Genomic DNA, 10,373 nt, shown 5'->3' on the forward strand with positions numbered 1-10,373 from the left:
TCCATGTTTCCCATGCCCCCTCAATAGGCCCTCCCCAAGTTCCTGTTTTTTAATAACTCACTAAGTCCAGTTAGGGCTCCCCATATGTGCACAGGTGTAGAGCCATCCCCTAGGACATGCGAGACCTACCGGTGGTCACATCATCTATTAGGGATGAGTCCTCTCTGTGCTTGGGAGGTAGAGACAGGCAAATCTCTGTGAGTTAAGGCCAGCCTGGCCTACAGAGCAAGTTCTGGGACAGGTTCCAAAGCTACACAGAGAAAGCCTGTCTCAAGAAACAAAATAAAACAAACACACAAAAAAGAATGAGTCCCCCTTCCCCAGCCACTGTCAATAGTTCCCTAGTAAGGGGCAGGGCCTGGGGGTCTTCTACTCCATCAATGCTAGAACTTTTAGATAGCTTAATCTTGGGTAGGTCTTGGGGAGGTGTGCTATGGGAACCCTTCAGCCAATGACCTTTGAGATGCTGGACCACTTTGGGTGTGGTCTTGGGTACTATAAAAACAAATGTAAAAATGTGTGTACTGTCTCAACTGCTGGATTCAGTTCCTGTTCCCCATTTGTGCAGAAGATTGTCTACCCAAATTAAAAAAAAAAACCTTTATTATACTCCATTCTGAGCTAGTGTGGGACTAATTTATTGAAAGTGTCTACATCTGGCGCCCAAGATGGGTTTATTGAAATCCTCTACCTTATAGGATATTTTGTATGACTTCTAAAGTCTCTAAAGACAAACTTAAGTTGGAAAAAAAGTAAGTGTCCCACTGATGACAACTTGAAAAAACAAATGCTCTCAAATTTTGCTTGATTCAGTTATTCTGACACAGCTATTCTGTAAAAAATGTGGTTAGCAATCTGCAAACTGACTAGATAGGTCTGCATTCAGACGATTCATGAATTCTGACAGAGAAATGCCTAATTAATATGTCTGAACCATGATAAACAAACTGACAAAAAAAGAAAACCTACTGCACCTGATAACTACGAAAGACATGAGTCACATCAAGTTAAATGGGAGGTCAGCATAAGTGTTGGCCTCCATGGTCATTTTCAAAACCGCTATTGTTTCCTTAAATATCTGCCAGGCCTCCTTATCCTTATTCCCCAGGGAAAGCTAGGTGAGTGCACATCTGCCCATTCTGCAGCCCCACGGCACAGGACAATCAGATCCGCAGCCCCATGATACGGGACAATCAGAAGTGATATGGAGTCAAGTCAAAGAAGGAACTCAGTTTATTACTGTGAACGTCAGCTTATGTAGGTTAAGTGACATCATGTGATGTGGGGGTACCTCCAGCCAATGAGAGATAGCCAAGCCCTCCTTCTGGCTGGAGGGATGTCTACCTAGATATTGCTGTCTCATCCTCAGGAGCTTTGAGACTATCCCTCAAACTTAATTAATCAGGCTTTTCTTTGTCCTACGGGCCCTGAGATAATTTTGGCCCAACAAATATCCATCTTCCATTTCTCTTAGGTCAGGAGGTTTGACTCAGAGTTGAAGAAAAGGGAAGTGTGTAGACTCATAGGTAGTCTTCTGTGTGTATACACTTATTTTTTTATAATTTAAATTTTTTCTTTTCTTTTTTTTACTCATTTTACACACCAATCACACTTCCCCCTCCCTCCCCTCCTCCCATCTCCCCCAATCCCCTACCCCCATCCACTCCTCAGAGAGGCTGTGGCCTCCTCCCATGGGGAGTCAACTAAGCCTGACATATCAAGTTATGGCAGGACCAAGTCCCTCCCCATTTGCACTTATATAGGGTGGCTATTATCTTTCATTCGTTGAGTCTCTTCTGAAGTCAGAATGAGTGAGAACTGGAAAGACCTCTAAATGCCATCTGAGCATGTGCTACTCAAACCACATGAAGAATAAGCCAGGTTAATACCAGTAGAAAAATTCAGATGGATCCTTCAAACCTTTCTAGTCCAAGAGAATACACAAGATGGGAAATAGGGTGACCTGGTAAAACAGAGTTCCGACTGGAGTTGCCTTTCCCACACATGCTCATCGCTCCAGGCACCTTTCCAGGTGATCTGGAAGGTTCTGTCATGGGCAACTCTATGTCAAAAATGTCAGGGGGGGCAGTTGAAAACAAGACTCATATTCACTACACAGGCAACTAATCAAAAGAAGAGGAGCCGCCCTTTTGCAAGAGATTTCTGCGGCTGTGTGTACATCACAGCATCACAGACTACGACTTCTAACAGAGATCTGAGTGCAATTCTCGAGTTTGAAGGAATTCCCCCACATGATTTCCAGTTTTCTTTAAGGCAAGATCTACTAAAATGGACACAAATTCTGTCCCACCAGAGTTTCTGACAACAAACACACTTAGAAGTTGTTGCCTCTGCTTGTTTCCCCCCTGGGGCTTCTGACAGTGAATATCGCTGTTTATTGACACTTCAACTCTTTGTAAAGTTAAATTTGCTGGAAATAAAGCAGAAAAATAAAGTTTGCAGAGAGAGAGAGAGGTTGACTTGGTGTTCTTTTAAAAGAACTTTGCATGTAGAGTTAGCAGAAGATGAGGAGGAGGATGGGGGAAGAAGAGGCAAAGGATCTAGTCTACCTATCCACTGCCATCAATTTTAAGAGGACAATACTGGGGGTCGTTGCTCTTCTTTTTGAACTTTTAAACTTTAGGTAACATCAGCATCTAAGTCAAGGCAAACCCTTGTTTTTAATGCAGTGGCCCATAGACTGGTTGACAGGCCTAGGATAGTTCTGACTGAACAAAACGATTAGCAATGGTGTCCTTTGGAAACAAGAGGACAAGACTGTCAAAATGGCTGAAGGGTTCAGCAGTCGGTTAGTGAACCAGAACCAGGGAAGCTGAGCACTCTGTGTGTGTGTGTCTGTCTGTCTGTCTGTCTGTCCATATGAAAGCAACACCCTCAGAATCCAGGCTATTTTCTGAGCTCATGCTGTGTACACTGCTGCTTCTCTCATCATATATTAATCTTCTATTTCATATTTATCATATAGTAAACATAAATACCAAGTTGGGTACAATAAAACATGGAGGATCTTACAGATACACAGCTAATATATAAAGTACCAACAAACCAAGCTTTTAATATGAGAATCTTGGTACTATAGATAATCCTTAAATATATTGTTCCTATCTCCTCCTATATGTTTATGATAGGTGTGTGAGCTCTCTTCAACAGAAATTCTGATGGAGTCTACATACAGGAAACAGGAAAGAAATATACAGAAATAAATTCTATTTCATATGAGAACAAGACAGCATAAGAATATAGACTCTATGAAATGAAATAATCAATTAATTAAATGAAATAAAAGGAACAAACAACTCACAATTTCAAGGTTGGCAAAATAGAAATTTGAGTCAAATCAGTTAAGATAACAACACAAATATGCTTTACTGTAACCGTTTATAAATGTAAAGGACCAGAAATTTTATCTGCCACAATGTGAAAGATTGAGAAGTCTCCAAAGTACTTACAATGCATTTTTAAAGATTTATTATTATTATTAGTTTGTTTTGGTTTTTTTGCTTTTGTTTTTTGAGACAGAGTTTCTCTGTGCAACAGCCCTGACTGTCTTGGAATTAGCTTTGAAGATTAGGCTGGCCTTGAACTCACAGATATTCACCTGCCTCTGCCTCCCAAGTGCTGATTAAAGGCGTGGGCCACCCCTGTAGGGCCTATTTTTATTATTTTTATAAAAGTAAGACTCACTATCAAAAGCTTGGTTTGTTTTAACATTACATATTAGCTGCATAGTTATTAGATCCTTCATGCTTTACTGAACTCATTCGTGTCTCATGTTTGATAATGTGAAATGAATATTAATGTATAATGAGTGAAGAATCAACATGCCTCAGAACACAGGACTTCCATGAGCATGCCAGTGTTGAATACTCATGTTTTCTTATCTCTCTTCGTGTTTATCTCTCGCGCAGGCTACCGAGGACAGAAGGGGGAAAGAGGAGAACCTGGGATTGGGCTGCCAGGGAGTCCAGGCCTTCCTGGATCTTCAGGTAATAGACATATTATCTTTATGCATGCAGGCCTCTAAAAGATGAGCCTCTTCCCCCTCCCCCCCCCACCCGCCCCCGTGGGCCTTACCGGTTCAGCTGAATGGCCCATGGCAGCGGGGGGAGAGAGGGAGACAGGCAGGATTGCATGTGAGCTGCATTCTCACGGTGTATTTTATTTCATCGGCAGCAGGTTTGCCAGGTTCACCAGGGGCCCCAGGGCCTCAAGGACCCCCAGGCCCCAGTGGAAGGTGTAATCCAGAAGACTGCCTCTATCCTATGACTTCTGCCCAGCAGAAGGCAGGTGGAAAATGAACACTACAGAGAAGACTCGCTCCTGGTGAGATCGCCCTGGCATTAGAGCCGTTGATCCGTGCCTTACAGCCACGTGCTGTCAAGGCCTATGATTCCTGGATCGGTTTTCTTTGCTTTTTTTTTTTTTTTGCCTCTGATGTGGCGCAAACATCTGAAGCCACCATCTGAATCCTATCCTGACAGTAATTGGAAATCAGTATTTTCAGATGTTTCCCAACTTCGTTCTGTGTGTTTTTGCTTTACCGTGGCCATGAGTTCTACTCAGTTTCATATGAAAATGTAAGCTAGCCTGTCACAGGTTCTTCAGAAGAAATCCCATGAGGTGATATGGGCCACAGACGACAGACGGTTTGTGAACTCATCAACATGGTTAGACTTTGATTTCTGAACTTGAATTTTTGAAATTTATATTGATATTTTCTTCATATTTAAATTTACAATTGTTGCTTGAAAGTCATCTTTCTGCTCTTTTGAGATTGAGACAGCATATTACTGCTGTTGATTGTCCTATGACTGATTTTTTATGAGAAGTCTTATACCATTCTACATTCATTCTATTTATACAGAAAAATAGGCAATAAGAGATCCACTTTTAAGTTATTTTTCAAAGGACAAACTATGGGAGACTCTTTATCAGGAAGCCCCCAAACTCAGCATAGCTAACCGTCGAAATGACTTTGCATCTTCCTTGCTGTGAGCTCAATTTGAAGTACTCCTCATGACAGTGAACATATGCTACAAGAGAAAGAAGGAACCAAACTAACCCTATGCTCACTTCAATGAGTCTCCAGTGATGGAGAAAGTGGTTTTTCCCTAAGAGGGGTTTGGTGGTGAAGTCAAAGTACCAAGTACCAAGTCTTTGGATTTCGACAAACTTTAGTAGCCTGGCAAGACTTTTGTGCTCTTTCATGAATTATTTCTGACTTTGTGATCCCCAGACCCACCATTAGGGCAAAGCACAGGACTTGTAGTGACAGAAACAGAAGAGTCCTCGCCTTGCAAAGTGAGGGTGAAGTGCCAGCCAATGAATAGGTGGAGCACACGCCGTCCTAAGGAGAATCATGGATGTCTGTTTAGAAAGAGTCCGGTTCTGCAAAGAAAAGATGGAGATTCTACGTAAAGGCACTCCATGCCTACAGTGTTCTGGGTTTGGAGATTTCACTCAGTTGTAGAGCACTTTCCTGGTAAGCTCAAGGCCTTGGGTTCCATCCTCAGCTCTGGGGGAGAAAATAAATAAACAAACATATGCTCTAAAAGAAAGCCAAACTCCAGTGAGGTTAGCTGAATTATCCAACAGTATTTTATACTCTCTACCCATTCATTGTTTGGAGCAACTTTTTGTTGCTTGTCTAGAATATTTAGCACAAGGACAGACGTTGCTGGGATCTAATTCATTGGATTTCCCCGGAAGCTGAGTGCACACCACCAGAGCCCTCCGGTCACAGAGACTAATTCACACCTCAAGGAGCAGCACATATTCCACAGGATAGGATGGTTTTTCTACCTACTAATTAAAGCAGGCAATGAATTTAGGAAAGCAAGCCCCCTGAGAGTGGGGAAAGCTGTGAAGGGTTTTCCCGGGAAGCATGCCTGACGTAAGGCAGAGTTTGTTCAAACGCACCCATAATTTGAACTGGCTTTCCTTACAAATAGATGAGCTGCTGGCCGGGTACCGTCAACATAATTGTGCATAAATATAGCTTTTTAGGTATTTAATATTGAGTTTTCGCTGTGTATTTCCATTCAAGTTTATTTATTTTCCAAGTCTACTTTATTTATTCCCAATGTTTTAAACATTTTGTTGCTTATTCTTTTATTTTCTTTCTTATGCAATACCTGCAATGGTGCTGTGTTTTAAACTGATGCAATTGGAAGATGCAGACATTTGTATATGTATCTTCATAATCAAATGACAGTCTACCCCCCCCATGTACATAAGGTAAAAAGATGGTGCTATGTGTATATTTTGAGCTTTCAATTTGTTAACTTTTCTGAAAACTTACAAAATACCTGGCACATATTAATTTACTTGAATTTGCTGTAAAGCTAAGACTTTTATATGTTTTCAAAGATTATTTTTCATATTAATTGACAAGCTATTTATCCTTTTGCCTTTTGGTTTATTCAAACATATTTATTTCATAATTTTAATATTTTCATGAACATGTGACTGGTGATCAATGCATTTGGGTTTTTTATTGATCAGTTCATATGTATAAAAAGATTTCTTGTTTTGTAAATTATATTCAATTGCATTCACTTCCGTTCCACAGAACAGAAAGCTTTCTTATAAGTGGTATAGTTATTATTCTTCCTTTTTCTAATTTCTGTGACTGTGAGGCTGACTTATTTCTGTTTCAAGGATTTAGATTGATTCATGTGACTTGAGGAGGGGATAAAATGTTACATGATACACATTGAGAGTGACCTGTCACCGTGATTCAAGCTCATTTTTAAACTGGGGCATGTGACTAAGTCTGATATAACCAGAGAGAGGGGCCTGAGATTACATAGCACAAACCCTCACTCATCTTGGAAAGTTGTTTTTCTTTTTCGGCCTCAGCTCTATTTATAACAAAGGGCTACAAGGAACACTCAGTCTAACTAGCATAACAAAGAGATTGGCAGGTGCTCAACCCTTCGATAAAAATAAACAGGATAATTTGGTCCCCCAAGTAGAATAGGAAATGTCCCTCTAAATAACCATTTGTTTCATTAAAAAAAAATAATTAAAAAACTGTTTACTTCGGGTGTTGTCTTTAGAAAGAGGAAGAATTATTAGTTTTCTCTCATTCGTACTACACATATGTTTAAATACAAAATAATTACAGGCCATGATGACAATATTACAACTGGTTTTTTTTTCCCATCAACAAGGATTTTAGGACTCTTTAAATTTTATGCCAGTTCAGGTAGCAATTTTAGCTAGAAATGTTCCTATGTAGAGAAGATCTATTCCCAGTTCATTTTGCTGGCTTTTAGAGTCAAAAGAAAAGAGAGAAGAATGACCTTTCCACATGAAAGCGTTGACCATTACTTCCAACCACAAGAGAAGCAGTCTGGCTTGAGATTTTCCACGTCTTACCTTGATCAGAGCCATTTAAAGACTTTGACCTCTTGTGCTTTTTTTCTGTATTTCACGATATAGTTGAAGATTGAAATTTTGCCTACTACAAAGCTTAAGGAATTACTCCACAATATACTGCCTATACAAATTACCATTTGATTCTGAGTTTATAAGCAATTTCTATGGCTATGCCCTAGATATGGTTCAGCTCTTCAGCATTTCTGAGAAACTTATTACATACCTCCTTTGTCCACAAGAGGGTGTTGGCGGCAGTTTGTTCAGAACTGAACAGACTCCCAGAAGTCTAAACCCTAGAAAAGTTTGGTGAACAACTAAGCCAGACATTGGCCTTTGCACTTTTGTTTTGTAAATATTCTTTGTTATTCATTTAATTAATTTGCATTTTTCAGAATTTTCAGTAGCTTTGTGAGGCAGGCACAATAGCTTTTGGTTTGTTGGTTGTCTCATTTGTATTTATTTATTATGTGTATACCTATATGCGACATGTGAATTTGCTATAAGGCTGTCTTATGCCACTTTTGCATTTTGGTGACTAATGTGCACACACTAAGTATTCCTCCCGCCTTGCAGACAGGGCAGGTGTCCCTCTGACAAATGAAACACATTTAGCTTAGCACAAGGAGCTATTTACACATTACACAATGTCTAAACTCCTTATTGCTCAAGATAAATTTTGCAATTAGATTTGTACAATGTCTATTTTTCTAGAAATATGTCACCCTTTACAAAAATAAGTAAGAAAACTGATTTTCAAAATGCCATCCTTCTTCGAGTGTTGGTAGCACCAGCTCAAGACTGAGAATTGGGTGCAGTGATGTGGAGGTGATTTGAATGACCCAGAGAAAAGCTGGACAGATTTGACACTTGCCCTTGTCCTTAACTTACTTTCTACACTTGTCTTGACGTATCTACCACACCAAGACACACGGTGTTTTCTCTCCTGGCTTCAGAGTGCGACAGACTCTCCCTTTGTATTCTTCTCATCTCAGAGATTAAAGAACCTCTATGAGGAGAATCCCAGGAGAGTTTTAATTATCGCCCTTTAAGTCGTGTGCATCAGAGTAATGTTGTAGCCCATTGACTTGTATTTCTTCATCATCAGTGTGTAAAGTGGCGTTTGCTGGATTAAACATATTCAATGAGTAGGAGGTCCAGGACACAGAAAAAGAAGTTATTTCTGTTTCTATTTACTAGTGTAGCTGGAGCTACCACAGCAACATGTCACTGAACCAAGTCAGGACTTTGTTCATCAGTTTGGTTTGATTGAATGCAGCTCCAAGCAGACCCAGAGAACACTGATTCAGGCAAGCAAACCAGCAAGAAAATAATTATCCGAAAGACAAAGAGGAAACTTAGTCTAGCAAGAAACAGCTACACAGAAAAATTTTCAAGTTTGATTTCAGTAGTGATGTATGGTTTGACTGAAGATGTCAGCTGGTTACTTCACGGATTTGCCCAAAGTGAATGCTGGAAATGGAAGCATCACTAAACTCCGGACTAACTGCTCAGCATGTAACAAGAGTCTGGGCGTTGCTTGACCATAACAAGCTGACAGGCATCAACATTAATTTTACAACTTTTTATTTTGCTTTGGTTCTTAAGGTGTATTTAAAGGATAAATACTTGTAGTGAATTTGAATTCAGATTGTATTATGGACTATTTTATAACTATTTATTTTTAAAATAACACTTGGGATGTATTTTTCTCCATTTTGTTTGCGCACTATCTTATTTCATCAGCTATTTAAGGTTGAGTTTTATTACACTCACTTCAAGTGGAATGCTCCTCACTTATAATAAATCCCAGTGAATATACGCTTGTAGGCCTTGGTTCCTCTCGCTTTATTATGCGTCAGGAATGCCTCGCCTCTCTCTGCAATAAAGGAATCCACTCTAAATCAGGGACCTCTAAGGTGCAATTCTTAACACTGTCTACACTTCCGTCCTTCTCCATGGCTGAAGCTCCACCCCAGTTCTGTTCTGTTAGCTCTTAGCCACGCTGAGGCTTTACAGTCACCCTCACGCCAAGAGCAAGCCCACAGCATCCGTGGAGCCCGGGACTGCTCTACTGGAGGTTCGGTGTCTACCACACTAGCCTCACAGTTTGAATTTGTGACCTTCCTCCCTGGCAAACTATGCAAAGCCCGGTGTATTGATTTCAGATGAGAATTATAAACAGAAACAGAAGTAAGAGTGAGTCCAAAATGATGTTCTCTGCTAACAGAAGTTAAAATCAAGTTAGACTTCTTGCTAGAGAGAACTCTTAGAAAGCTAAGATGAGTCGTGACTAACGTTCCTCCTATAATAAGTTTCTTAGCATGGCAATACATATTTAAATATGTAGTATGTTTTCTAACAAAAATTAATTAAATCAAAATATGCCAGTGGCTTTATATGTCTATATGGACTAGCTAATGGCGTACACAATTCTTAACTATCCTTACCTTCATATTCCCTTACAATAAATTCAGTGGGTGCTCTCTAACAAGTATTGTCTTCTCACATGCAACTGTGAACCTGGAGACCAAATAAAAACACATCAAAATAAACTTGAAAAAGAAGACATGGATCCCAAAACGTTCCTTGGAGTCAATTTCCTCCAGTTTTTTCTCTTCAGTTACAAATGTAGAATGAACGGCAGCACACAAAAGCATGGGAAACAGAAAGTCAGTGTAACTTGACAGTTTTTAAGACACTGTCTTAAAATATTTATCAGACAGCTCACTCTTGCCAATAACCAGATCTATCAAGCATGCTACAGGTATTTGGATAACCTTCTCAATGCCATTTGAGCACGTGTATTGCATATACAATATTATAAATGGCCGACTTGTATTTAATATTTACTGAGCTATTGATACTTAATGTTCAACATCAGAAGTTGATAAAAACAATTTAAGTACACAACTGGACAGTATTTAACTACACAAAAATCATAACCTATAAGGCCTAAGCACGAATATTGT

General features: G+C 39.7%; 1 protein-coding gene across 2 annotated transcripts in view; it reads left to right on the top strand.

The window, feature by feature from the left end:
• The window catches only part of Col19a1 (collagen type XIX alpha 1 chain), a 310,539-nt gene extending 303,506 nt beyond the window's left edge, over positions 1-7,033 (top strand). The window contains exons 49-50 of one of the 2 annotated variants that reach the window (XM_075980561.1): positions 3,930-4,007; positions 4,195-7,033. In XM_075980561.1, the coding sequence (XP_075836676.1) occupies positions 3,930-4,007; positions 4,195-4,319 (203 nt within the window). In that variant the 3' untranslated portion in view covers positions 4,320-7,033. The remainder of the gene's footprint in view (positions 1-3,929; positions 4,008-4,194) is intronic. The other variant, XM_075980562.1, reaches the window with a different exon arrangement.
• The last annotated feature ends 3,340 nt before the right edge of the window (positions 7,034-10,373 follow it).

Source organism: Microtus pennsylvanicus, chromosome 7 (genome assembly GCF_037038515.1).
Source record: "Microtus pennsylvanicus isolate mMicPen1 chromosome 7, mMicPen1.hap1, whole genome shotgun sequence".
NCBI classification, from domain to species: domain Eukaryota; kingdom Metazoa; phylum Chordata; class Mammalia; order Rodentia; family Cricetidae; genus Microtus; species Microtus pennsylvanicus.